A 12,669-nucleotide genomic window follows, 5' to 3' on the forward strand; every position below is an offset into this window, starting at 1 on the left:
ATCTGCCATTCTGTACAACGAAATAACGTGTTTGACGCGTGTAGCGCGTGCGATCGTCGCATTCCAGAAATTCTAGAAGTCTAGAATGGAAGTCTACAAGACTACAATCGACCCCTATATTCGTGCGGATCGCACCAACAATTTTCTGAGAAAGCACCGGTGAGCTCCAGTGCCGAACACAGCGTTCTACATGTTTAGACACATCAATTGAAGACCTTTAACTCAATTAATATCTTTATAATAGTTTGTAACACAACTATTTAAATGGCGATTCAATAAAGAAATCACGTTAATCGGAGGAATTGATTTTCTATCCTAGATACATGATACTGTTTCGATCAAGAGCTTCCAAGGTCCAGTACAACACCGGTGGCGTCGGCATGCAAGGCCATTAATACTAAGCTTTATTACGTATTTTGTCTATCATTTTGGATCCTTTTTTCATCTATGAAGATCACGACAAAGTCTTCTCTCTAAGGAAGCCCCAGAGTTTTTATTTCCTAGATTTCAGCAGCTGAGTAGTGGTAGCATCTGGAATCCGCAATACAACCAAAAGAACCAAGTCATGAGTCCAGCTTTGGAATTGGGATTGCCACCCATATTCTCTGCAGCCAAACCGGCAGCCAAATCAATATAGACTCGCGTCGAAGTTGCACAAATTCCCCATATAACACAGCTTGATTTTAGCGATCGAAAGTTTAACACACTATTTAGCATCCGGTGGCATTCAGATCCCAAATTTGGGATTGATATCTGGAGGTCCGCACCACCCTCTGATTCCGGGTTGGTTTCATGAGCATCTTCGTCGACCTCCAAATACGATCGATACCAGTGATGCAGAGCTGAAGCTATCGTCATCAACAAAATTACTGTGGTTATAGTAATGCTATAGATCCCAGTGATGACCCCAAATTTGAGGTCATGACGTACCAAATTACTGACCAAAGCAATTGTGCCGAACATTATACCTATTGTCGTTGCAATGAATATTGCCAAAATCCAGAGGGGTGACAATGTAGCTTCAGAACGCTCCGATATTTGTTAAGATTCTTGGCAGGCAGCGGAGAACATTATTGCGCTCGAGGTCAGAGAGGTAACGAGCTTCAAGGACGCTATTAAATGAAGTTGGCAGTTCGGACTCCGGGCTATCACTATTGGTGAAATGAATATGGTCGATGAGAATTGCATTACTGCTAATATGGCGTTAAAACGCGCATGCTTTAAACTCGTTCCCTCTTCTAATGTATCTCTGCAACAAGTGCTCCAAAAAAGAGGAGTTTTATTACACAGCAGCATGGCGAATATGTAAAATGTGATATAATGTGTCGCGATACCAATGCCACCGTATAGTAGGGCGAAATGTAGACTGGCTTGCGCTAGATCTATCTATTCCGAAGGGGGTTTGATCGTCATGATCTAACTCTGAAAGACTACTACTCACAGATTATGTAGTCAGAGTTCGATATGGAAACGCCTCTGTTTTCAGCTCACAGCAGCTATTACCCCTTTTCCCTCTTCATGGGTACAATCAAGCCTTAATTGTGTTTCCCATGGTTGAGCATTGCATCAAGCACGTTAACTCTTCGAGAGGCACATGCACTATATAAAAGCTAAGTTGACTTCTGCTTTAGTTAACAATCACTTCCGCAATAGAGCACCACCTAAACTGACACCTATCAGACCTATCAGACCTTCAAAACTGCTATTCCTATAATATATGAGCCGTACAAACAGCAAATCTAAATCAAGCATGTGAAGACTTTTGATCAGGTGGGTGCATAAATCAGAAGAAAGGCACAAGATTCGATGAATGTTCCCACGATTAGCATTCGAAGGGGCTTAAATTAATAGGTATTGATGCAAAACAAACTTGAAAGATATGACTCACGGAACAACTTCAATGATTGATTTCAATCACTCATGCACTACTATCAATTTAGGGTAAGGTACCTTTTCTTTCAGTCTTCAACTTTAGCTCTACATAGTGAGGCTCTCCATGGGCCTCTCTAAAGATACAAATGGTACACTTGAATGAACCATGCGGCACCTTTCATCAACGGGACAATTTGGTCAGTATACCAAGTGGTCATGGCTTTCAGTTCTTACATCTCATTAAATACGTTTGAAGAGGCTCTACACCTCGTTGAACTCGTACCTGAATGTCCACCGAAGCTTGACTTGTGAAAATACATACCTGGTACGTCTAGATACTTTGGTTGTAAGTGCTCTATTTGCGTAACAAGTTTCATCCCAATTTTACTCTCAAGGCTTTTGAGTTTCGTCTTAGGCCATTGTAGTAGCATTTTATTCACCAGTGTGTTATTCAAATAAGAAATCAGCTATATATATATCCTTCCTGCCTCATATATGAGAATACGTCCTATACATTTCACCCTTCTATAAAATGTCTACTCCCAAGACTCTGTGAAATAGGCAGCCCTAAAATACCAAGAAACTGCGACAATAATCTTCGCATCTTTCTCCTCTTCAGTATGCACTTTTCGCGACGAAACATCGCCCACCATACATTCTCACTCACTGCCGTCAATACAGTTTATCGCCGCTAGAAATTCGCTACGACATTATCCCCAGATAGTAACCGCGTTAAAATATGCAACAGATTCCTGATATTCTTCTCCAATAAAAATGCTATTGCGCAACAGGGGAGGGGAAATTATAGATAAATCCCCACAATCTGGATTTCTGGAGTACCTAGATTCGGTGGGATAAATGCCTGCCGTTTCTAGCTGCGATTCTATCAAAATTCAAATATGGAGATGTTTTTATACCACCATATGACTTCTGAATTTTGATTATTCACTCTATTCCCTGGTACTGGAAGTTCTACTATATATATATATTAGTTAGCTTGTTAGATGCTTCTCGGCACAATCTAAATTCCTCTATGAAAGACTTCCAAACAGGTACTTGTTTTCTAATCAGACACCATGTATGAGCAATATCTGGACTTGGAATCAAGGTTCATGTGAGATAGAGCGGTTTGAAGACGAAGCTGTTTCAATTTCTCCGGTTGTGATTACTATCACCAAACACATAGGTAGTATCTTGATCTGAAAGCTGTTATCGATTCAACCAAACGGGTATCATTCATTCATTATTGTCGATTATATCTACTACTGAAAGTTGATAACTCTCATCATTGCTTCTCTTTAATCCAGAATAGAAACGATGGAATGGAACTGTTAGTTGACCAATCCAAGTCGGTAAATCACTTTGCACTTGAATTCGCCTCATCAATTGTGTATCCGTTGTTACGTAGCGATCTGAAAGCCCCAGTTACAAGATTGAATTTTTTATTTATACCTCCGTATGGAAAATCTATCCGGAAAGCGAGAACCGAATCCGTCATTTTTGGAACTAGACGTAAGCTACAAGAATCTGATCGAGTAGAGGAGATTATCTTAATACCCAGACATACATGTGGCTGCATATTTGCGCCGGATCTATCTGTCTTTTCCAAACAGCGTCTGCTGTCGCCTGAGAGGGTTATCCTACTAAAAGAGCATCTTTCCCCTTCATCGGCTTTTTAAAATCCTGTTGAATTGATCAATCACTAAGAAATTCTGAATACTCAGTTTCCGTCCCAATCGAAGCAGATTCCATAAGATGACTGCTGTATCTGATGAAAGCGATACGCACGTGTCTAGAAGGCTTTCAATTGAGAGGTATGTTTAAAATATTTCATCTTTTACTCTGATTTTTCTTCCAGATGATCTAAGGTCGATGCTCGCATATCCCTCTCCTTCTTCTTCTTTGCATCAGTAACTCATTGACTCATCGCTTCATTAAATCGAGGACGAAGCAAAAAAAACCAAGTAAAAAGTTCACGGTAAAAAAGGAATTACTTGTCCAAAAAGCTAAGTTTTACAGATGTGCTGATAGTAGAAAAGTGAAGTCATGGGAGGTCGATGGATTTAGTGGTTAAATTTTTTGATTGTGGTGAGGATGTTCTGGAGATACTTTTGATGGAGTGATATTGGACTACGCGTCGGATTACTACGCTGAGATAGTGATTGCTCTGATAGGAGATGGGACAATATACGTCAAGATTAGCATACTAGCTTAGGGTTGCTTGCTCTTAACAGTTGAATCTTCACTCTCCATCCTTCTTTGAAAACTCATTGACGTCCAATCTCAAACTCTCAGCTCTCACATCCAAGCCCTCACATCCAAGCCCTCACTTCCCACCTAGATCCTATACAACCTTAAGCCACCTACTCCTTTGGGCCATTAGTCGAAACTCATCTGTTATATAAAGAGATTCCTAGATCTTGTTTCGCATCTCCAGACGACATCTCATATTTCATACTATATTCGCTCAAGCTTCAACAGCTAGCTTCGCTAATACTAACCGACAAAGTGAATATTCGCACCTTTTCATTTGTTGCATATCTGAATTTCAGCTCTATTTGCGCTCTTTCAATTATTGGTTAAATAAACTAGTTGACTTTGATTCACTTAAATGAAAGGGTAGGGTCTTTAATTGTTGTGGTATTGTGGATGACGTAGCTCAAAGGATGCAAAATAGCACTACAAGACTATTAAAGCTCAGAAGCTCGATAGTCATATAAATCATGTACTATAGAACACTGTTTATAAGCAGAAGCAAATTTTCCAAGGATATCTCAAACCTCTCTCAAAGAATAACAGATCAATGATTCGTCGAGAAGACTACAGACATTCAAGAATCACTTTGACATGACATGAATTAACAACGAATTTTTAGACAGGCATGTCGTAGAAATGAGCGGATTGTGCGATATCCTGAGTATGAATTAAGCAATTCGACAGTCCATGTGTAAAGGTACGGTTCATATATATGTATTGTTTTAGTCGATTTTCCTTAAAGAAATTTGTCTATCTACCATATCACATAGTAAGTCGGATACCCTACTTTCGGGCCACCCCCCTTTTGGGCCACTTTTTACACCAAAAATGGAATTTTTAACTTTCTTATTTATGAATAGAATTTATTGAAAATTTATATATATATAATTTAGATCATTTTTAGTTTAGCTTGAAAATTTTAGATTTTTAGGAATTTTCTGTATTAAGATCTAGAGCTTCAAAATATCGATTTTTAAATTTGTATGAGAATCACATACAAATTTGAAACTTTTATAAAATCTTTAATAACTTTTTAATAAAAATTATTAAAAATAAACTATAAAATTTTATTATAAATTTATAACATTTTTATTTTGAAGGATTCAGAAAAAAAAGAAAATTTCCTATAAATAGATATTTAAAAGGATACCCTCAAAATTATAGGGATTATTTATACTACTTCAAACTCACTGTATACTATATCTTTATATTTGTTAATTTTTTTGAATTTTTTTTTGAATTTCTATATAGATTTAAGCTCAAAACTTTCAAAAAGATATACAGTTTTCTTTTGATGATTGTTGTTAAAAAGTTATTAAAGATTTTATAAAAGTTCTAAATTTATATGTGATTCTCATATAAATTAAAAAATCGATATTTTAAAGCTCTAGATCTCAATACAGAAAAATCTAAAAAAATCTAAAATTTTCAGATTAGATTCAAAACGATCTGAATTATATATACAAATTTTCAATAAATTCTATCCATAAATAAGAAAGTTAAAAATTCCATTTTTTGAGATTTTTAGTGGTAAAGAGTGGCCCAAAACAGGGGTGGCCCGAAAGTAGGGTACCCGACTTAGCGTATAGAACATAGCGCCACCCAGCCAGCCAGCCAAATCATATTATTCCCTCCAAATTTCCTGAACGCCAATTATATGCCATATCAAGCTATCAAGCGCATCCACCTCCACATTGCCCCAACTTTCTATAAACATTCAATACTCTTAAAGAACGGATTCGCCCTCAATTTCTCATCACCTCCCACCAACCTCCTCAACACCGCAATTTTGTCCTCCTTTGCCATATCCTTCCCGTCAATTTCTGCCTTCCACTTCTTCAATACATCCTTCAACAATCTACTTCCCTCCTCCACATCCTCCTTTCCATATTCCTGACTACTGGGATCTCCATTATCAGCCTTCCCACTCGTTCCGAAATCTTCTAATTCCTCTGCCTTTCTCCTCGCCATACCTATTACTTTTTCTGGGAATTTGACTAGTTCCGCTACATGAATACCGAAACTTTGATCGCATATTCCCTCTTCAACTTTGTACAGTAACGTGACTTCTCGCTTCCTTTCTTGCGACGAAGGTTCTGTATCAATATGTGCAACCACGTGTAGATTTTTGACCTGAGGGAAAGTATCCGCCAGCGCTGTCAATTCATGGAAATGCGTAGCAAACATACTGAATGCTCCTATTTCCCTAACGATGTATTCGGAAATAGCCCATGCTAAGCCAAATCCATCATATGTACTAGTACCTCTACCCAATTCATCAATGATGATGAGAGATTCTGAAGTTGCTGATTTGAGTATATTGGCTGTTTCCAACATTTCTGCCATGAATGTCGATACGCCTTTGAGTTGTGAATCTGATGCTCCTACTCTCGCTAATATGCAATCGAAAATTGTAAGTTCTGCTTCTGAGCAAGGAACGAAACAGCCAATTTGAGCCATCAGTGCTATAACTCCAATTTGTCGTATGTAACTGCTCTTGCCCCCCATATTGGGGCCTGTTCTATATATTATCCATTAGTTGTTGTGTTTCTATAAACTTTTTGTATGTGGGAATGAAGTTTGTACATACATGATCAGGAATGAGGATTCATCGCGAATAAGCGAGACGTCATTAGGGATAAATTGAATATCATCTTGCATTTCCATACAAGGATGACGAGATTCTTTAAGGATTGTAGAGCCTGTTCCACGAGGGTGTATCTTAGGACGAATATAAGCAGTAGGAGCATGCGCAGAGGTATGAGCTAGCGAAACGATAACGTCGAGGTGAGCAAGAACAGAGGCGAGTTGTTCAATCACTGGACAATAGGATGCAGCTGTAGCCACGACTTCATTCACGAGACTAGATTGGGTGCGGTTGTAATTTTCCGAGAGCTGGTCGAATTCGCGGCGTATAGAGAGAAGCTTGGAGGTAGTAAAATAGACACCATTCTTTTGTGTCTGACATTCTTGATATTTGCTCTTGTTTCGAATACAAGAGGCTTCCGTTCGTGTGAGTCGCATGCACCAACCATGAACTTTATTGTTCTCCAAGAAGATTTTCTTCTCAATTTCCTGGCCAAGATCTTTGGCTACCACACGGAATTCTTGATCCATTTCGTACTTTAATTTATCCAATTTTCGCTTAATTATATTGAGACTATCATCAAATTCAGGCTTGATGATATATTCGTGGTTGTCCATTGCGTCAAGGTCGACTGTAGTCTCTACCATTTCTGCTAAATTTCCAAGGCTAGCGTTGCATCCACGAAGTTTGTCTGTATATGCTTCATCAAGAGCATCCCGATACTTCTCATCCATAACATCTTCGAGAGTTTTAATGAAGTCCGGTATTCTTATGACGACTTGATATGCTCGAACGACATCCTCAAGGTTTGCTAACTTTTTCTGGAATCGTTTGGCTAAGCGATATAAATCAGGTATCGATCGCATATGCGTTTCTTGTATGGTTTGTTTCAATTCTTGATCTTCAACAAAAGCCTCTACCAATTGTTGTCTTTTTTCGATTTCCTCTAAACTCATCAAAGGTTGTTTCAACCATTGTGCCAAAAGTCTACTTCCAACTGGTGTTTTGCAATGATTGAGTAGGCCATAAAGAGACATACTTTTCGATCCATCCCTCGGTCCAGGCATAAGGTTGAGAGCTTTGAGCGCAGAAGCATCCAATTTCATGAACTGCGAAAGATCATGTTGATAGAGTTGATATTGTCCGAAATTCGAATTATCATGTAGCACACCCAAATAATTGATAAGAGCTGCCGCTGAACCCATAGCAAGTTTCAAGTCCGTTTGTGGAAGAACTCCAGTAGACTTCTCATCCTTCAGAAGTCTTGCAAGATCTTGTTCGATATCTTTAGTCCCAAAAGTTCCACCTGCTCGTTCCGTCCAGGCACAACCGCAATTTTCGATAATTTGTTTAAGTTTTTGTAATTCCACATCTTTTGTCGTTCTGTCTACTTGAATTAGACATTCTTTAACTCCCAGTTGAATAAGTAGCGATTCGAAATTAGAGTATAAATCGTTGTCGAGAAATTCGCTGACTCCCAATTCCCGAACACTTGCATCTGCAAAACAGACACCGATGTTTCTTGCTTCTGATGCTTTTGCGGATACCTTGACAGCGAGAATGATTGGTGCGGCATCAAATGATCCTCCTAATTCTTCCTCCACATCTTGTAAGTTTCCTGGCGATGCTGTCTTTGTGACCTTCCAGTTGTTTCTTCCAGAGGTTGTGAATATTTCCACTCTCTTTCCCATTCTATAAAGCGCTTCTCGCAGAAAGTTTTTGTATACTGTTACAGTCATCGTTACTGAGGGGATTTTTGTAGAATTACTGCCCAGATCTCGTAGGACTGAAGTAGTTTTGTAGACCTAGAATTGTTAAATGATATTTACCTCCTTTCGTCGAAGATACATACAGTGCGGGCAATGAACGTCGCATCGTCTCCATGAGCAGTATAAAAGTCTCCTCTATCGAAGACTCTAATGGTCTCTCCATCTCTCTGAGGTAAATTTGTGAAAAACTTAATGAACCCAAGCTCATCATCAACCTAATTTACAGTATCAGTAAGAGGTCTTTCTAACCAAAAGCTACAATTAAGAGGTGGCGTACCTTAAGCTCAGGACGGGAAGACATTTTGAGAGATTTTCCTGGATATCAATTATTGAATAATTTCTTCAAGGTGCTCCAGAGTCAAGAAAATAGAGATCATATCATCCAAGTCAAACTTCTGAACAAATTGCCCAAGAATAGAGTAGAGGAGACGCGACAGGCGACACGCTAAACCATTAATCACGCGTTCTGCCAAAGCGGTGAAGAAGAAAATCAATTTAGTTATTCTCAGTCATATGAAATTCAAGCTTCCCCCTCACCAACTCCCCCAATAAATGTAAAAATGTCCGACATCGACGAACGGCCCTCTAAAATTCGCAAAGTCGCATCTACTGACGATGAATCGACTTCTACCGATTCGATTGCCCCCAATTCAAATGCAAATTCCAACTCCAATGACACAACAATGCAGCTCGAAACCTTGATAAAGACTGAAGATGCCCCCGCCAACCCCGAGTCCAATACCACCGAGTCCACCACTACAGCCCCTTCCAATGAACCCAATCCCCTCTCCAAATCGCAATTAAAAAAGCGCAGAAAGCAAGAAGAATGGGAAGCCAACAAATCCAAACGTACCGAATTCCGGCGCATCAAGCGCAAAGAAAAGCAGGCTCGTAAAGCTGCGGCTCAAGCAGCTGGACTGCTACCTCCTCCTCCACCTTCCTCGTCCCGTCGACCTATTCAAGTCCCAGTTTCTTTCCTTATTGATTGTGATTTTGAATCTTATATGATGGAAAAAGAAATCATATCATTGACAGCGCAAGTAACACGCTGTTATAGTGATAATCGGACTGCGGTTTACAGAGGACATATGGGAATATCGGGGTGGGGAGGCAAAATGAAGGAGAGATTTGAGGGGGTATTGGCAGGTAATTTTAATAGTTGGAAGGGAGTTAAATTCATGGAGGAGGGGTGGATGGAAGCAGCGGGGATCCTGGATGGACTTATGAGGGGACCTGAAGGTGGAAAGTTGCTAGGTGCTTTGGCTGCAGAAAATGGATTGGAGGAATATCAGAAACCGCGCAGAGAATCAAAGAAGCAGGAAGTAGAATCAGCGGGAGCAGAATCAGCGGAAGCTGTACAGCTAGAAGTCGATGAACAGCTAAAGTCAACCATCCCAGAAGCCTCAGACTCTACACCCTCAACCACTTTCTCATCCATCACTCCAAATATAGTCTACCTTTCCTCCGATTCCGAAAACACCCTCACTACTCTCTCTCCATACACAACCTATGTTATCGGCGGTATAGTCGACAAAAACCGTCACAAAGGCCTTTGCTACAAACGAGCTTGCGATGCGGGTATCCCAACCGCAAAGTTACCTATTGGAGAATATATGACTATGCAAAGTCGGACCGTGTTGACTGTGAATCATGTGATGGAGATCATGATAAGGTGGTTGGAAACGGGCGATTGGGGTAAGGCTTTCTTGAAGGTTATCCCTAAGAGAAAGGAGGCGAAGTTAAAGGCCAAGGAGAAGAAAGGCGGGGCGGAGGGCGAGGAAGGTAATGAGGGAGAGGATGGAGACGAGCAGCATGAGGACGAGGAGGAAAAGAGTGGATATGAGAGCGAAGATGGTGATGAGGGTGGAGTTTCTCTTGAAGCTGAAAAACAGGCAGAGGAGCAACAGGCATTTGTTAAGGACGAAGGAAATGATACCACAGTGTGAGAAGCTGATTAAGTAAACTCAGAAAAAGAATAACAAGATCATTTTGACCATTCGTTCATTCATTCATTTAAAACACTAATCAAAATCCGGGTATAATCTTCCAGTATCCATGAAAAACAACCACACCTAAACGCCTCATTCCATTTCTCTCGCGCAAGATTTCTCATTTCTCCCAAAGAACTCAATCCCCAATATCCTAGCCTCTCTTCCCCGTCCCCTAACATATTCCTCCGCCCGTCCCGCTCTATCCCTTGTAGCCCCCACCTCCGGCAACCCTCTAAACAGTCCCTCCAACCCACCAATCCCCTTGTCCCAATCCCCTTCCACCTCCACCATCCTCTCATTCCTCTCCAACCCCAATCCGCTCCCCCCTTCCGCAAAAATCGCCTCATCCTCCATCCCCAATTTCTCCCTCCACCCCTCAATCTCCCTTTCTTCCTCCTCAACCCCCTTCTTCCACTTTCCTTCCCTCTCCACCACCACCGCTGGTACATTTCTCCTCAGCGCCGCAATCTGCTCTACTAATTCTTCCTCTTTCACCGCTAATGCTTTTGCTCTTTCCCATAATTGTCCATCAAACGGTTCATGTTCCTCGCGTTCTTCGATAATATCTCTATCGTTTTCTTCCGGTTGCAGATTCGCATTTATGAGTTTCCGCTGGGGTACCATGCCATTGATCGAGATACTAGGAGAAGCTGTGAGGAAAGTTTTATGTATGTACTATCTTCCTCGTTAGTGATCTTTCATTCTGATCTTCGCATTTCCTTTGCGTTTCCCGTCTCCCCAACATCCTCTCCCCGGACGAAACCCAAAATCCAAGAAAAGAATAGAAAAAACACAAACCTCTCCCACAATCTCCTCCACCAATCTCCTCATCGCATCTTCTCCCTCTATCGGTGGTAAATCCCGATCAATCATTTCCCGCGCCGCCCTCTTGACATTCGCGACTAGATATTTCAAATCGTCTGGCGATTGGAGTTCGATTTTCCGTTGTTGTTCTGCCATATTTGTTTTCGATCTGCCTCTTTCCTTTTTTTCTCTCCTATATAACGGCCCTTTCCCCTCTGCAATCTGCAGAAATTATCGCGACGACGAAAGGATGAAAGCAAGAAAACTAGCGTTGCGCATCAATTCTCCGCGTTCATAAATCAGAACTATCTCCACTCGGGGATCCTGAAGGCGAATGAATCAAAGAATTCGAGTTCGTTGAATCGACTCAAAATTTCAAGTATAAATATACTTAGTAATAGATTCCGCAGCGTATCGTGGCGACAAATCGTCGTTGTCTGTATTTTGCTTCGCAGACTATTTGTTTACATCCACAGTTCAGTAACCATCATATCGGAAAACAACTTCACGGCACCAGCGCAAAGCTTCTAGACTTTTAGAGTCCGTGCGTGGGGGGTTGATTAGTAATCATTTGACCTCACCAGATGCTTTGCTCTCTCTTTTGCACTTGAAACTACTCCGGTTGGATAAACTTACGTGCACGAAATAAGCTTTATTCTCCTAGGGCTTGTCACTATTGGTTTTGCGTCTTACTTCTGTTGTATATTCACGAGTAGGTTATTGAAATAAATGTCTAGCTACATTTAGATTTCAGGGTTTCCATTTGGTGTGTCTGTTCTACAACAAGTTTGTTTTATATTGTATGATTACTCTATCTGATCCTTAAACAGAGAGATGTTCTACCACCTTATACTAGTAATATACATCCTCTAGCATGCTAATACTTACCTGATAGCTAGTTCTAATTCCTCTTTCCCCGTCTTCCCCGTTCTTTTTAAAGTTTCTGTTCTCGTTCCCCTTTTCTAGCGATTAGCATCCTGCGGGGGACCCCTAATAATCTAGACACAGCCACTCCTTCATTGATGCCCTTCAATCTAGATTGACCTGTCACATCCCAAAGTCACTTGCCTACTCCAGACTACAAGGTAGCGGCACGTGTCAGTAATAATCACATACCACGAATCTTTCTTCGGGGTCTCAACAGATATAACACAATACAAGAGCGCTCTCGTTGTTCGATAAGCACTTTGCAGTTCCGAGCCGAAAAGGATTATACTCGTGTATATGACGTGTGATATGCAATAAAGTGGAAGTGCCAAAGCCCGGACCGTATCACATCTCCTCCAAGCCTTCAAGTGGATGGCATTTATTTGCGCAGAGCCCGTCAATTTCCGTATTCCGAACAAATGTGAACCTTCATCCCCGGTAGGAAACTTAGACTAGCTCCATA

The 12,669-nt window shown here is 40.7% G+C and overlaps 4 protein-coding genes across 4 annotated transcripts; 1 reads left to right on the forward strand and 3 right to left on the reverse strand.

The window, feature by feature from the left end:
- Positions 1 to 507: 507 nt before the first annotated feature.
- On the reverse strand, positions 508 to 963 carry EAF01_001185 (uncharacterized protein; the record flags this gene model as incomplete). The annotated part of the gene is made up of 1 exon (XM_038909435.1): positions 508 to 963. One exon carries the CDS (start codon positions 961 to 963, stop codon positions 508 to 510), a length of 456 nt encoding a protein of 151 aa, XP_038774247.1.
- A 4,588-nt stretch (positions 964 to 5,551) lies between these two features.
- On the reverse strand, positions 5,552 to 8,866 carry EAF01_001186 (uncharacterized protein). Its single transcript, XM_038909436.1, has 4 exons — positions 8,762 to 8,866; positions 8,568 to 8,699; positions 6,719 to 8,520; positions 5,552 to 6,649 (listed from the first exon to the last, which is right to left on the reverse strand). The coding sequence occupies exons 1-4, from the start codon at positions 8,783 to 8,785 to the stop codon at positions 5,836 to 5,838; spliced, it is 2,772 nt and encodes a 923-aa protein (XP_038774248.1). The 5' UTR covers positions 8,786 to 8,866; the 3' UTR covers positions 5,552 to 5,835.
- Positions 8,867 to 9,044: 178 nt separating this feature from the next.
- Positions 9,045 to 10,430, forward strand: EAF01_001187 (uncharacterized protein; the record flags this gene model as incomplete). Its single annotated transcript, XM_038909437.1, has 1 exon — positions 9,045 to 10,430. One exon carries the CDS (start codon positions 9,045 to 9,047, stop codon positions 10,428 to 10,430), a length of 1,386 nt encoding a protein of 461 aa, XP_038774249.1.
- Positions 10,431 to 10,565: 135 nt separating this feature from the next.
- EAF01_001188 (uncharacterized protein) lies at positions 10,566 to 11,435 on the reverse strand (the record flags this gene model as incomplete). Its single annotated transcript, XM_038909438.1, has 2 exons — positions 10,566 to 11,150; positions 11,274 to 11,435. The coding sequence occupies 2 exons, from the start codon at positions 11,433 to 11,435 to the stop codon at positions 10,566 to 10,568; spliced, it is 747 nt and encodes a 248-aa protein (XP_038774250.1).
- Between the last annotated feature and the right edge of the window lie 1,234 nt (positions 11,436 to 12,669).

Source organism: Botrytis porri, assembly GCF_014898465.1.
Source record: "Botrytis porri strain MUCL 3234 chromosome Unknown BPOR_002, whole genome shotgun sequence".
Taxonomy (NCBI): Eukaryota; Fungi; Ascomycota; class Leotiomycetes; order Helotiales; family Sclerotiniaceae; genus Botrytis; species Botrytis porri.

Excerpts from the sequence above, each read along its gene's own strand:
- EAF01_001186 (XM_038909436.1), bottom strand. The coding sequence starts at position 8,785 with ATGTCTTCCCGTCCTGAGCTTAAG. Across the intron at positions 8,521-8,567 it reads CGACGTTCATTGCCCGCACT|GTCTACAAAACTACTTCAGT; the intron begins GTATGTATCTTC and ends TAACAATTCTAG. Across the intron at positions 6,650-6,718 it reads GAATCCTCATTCCTGATCAT|AACAGGCCCCAATATGGGGG; the intron begins GTATGTACAAAC and ends GATAATATATAG.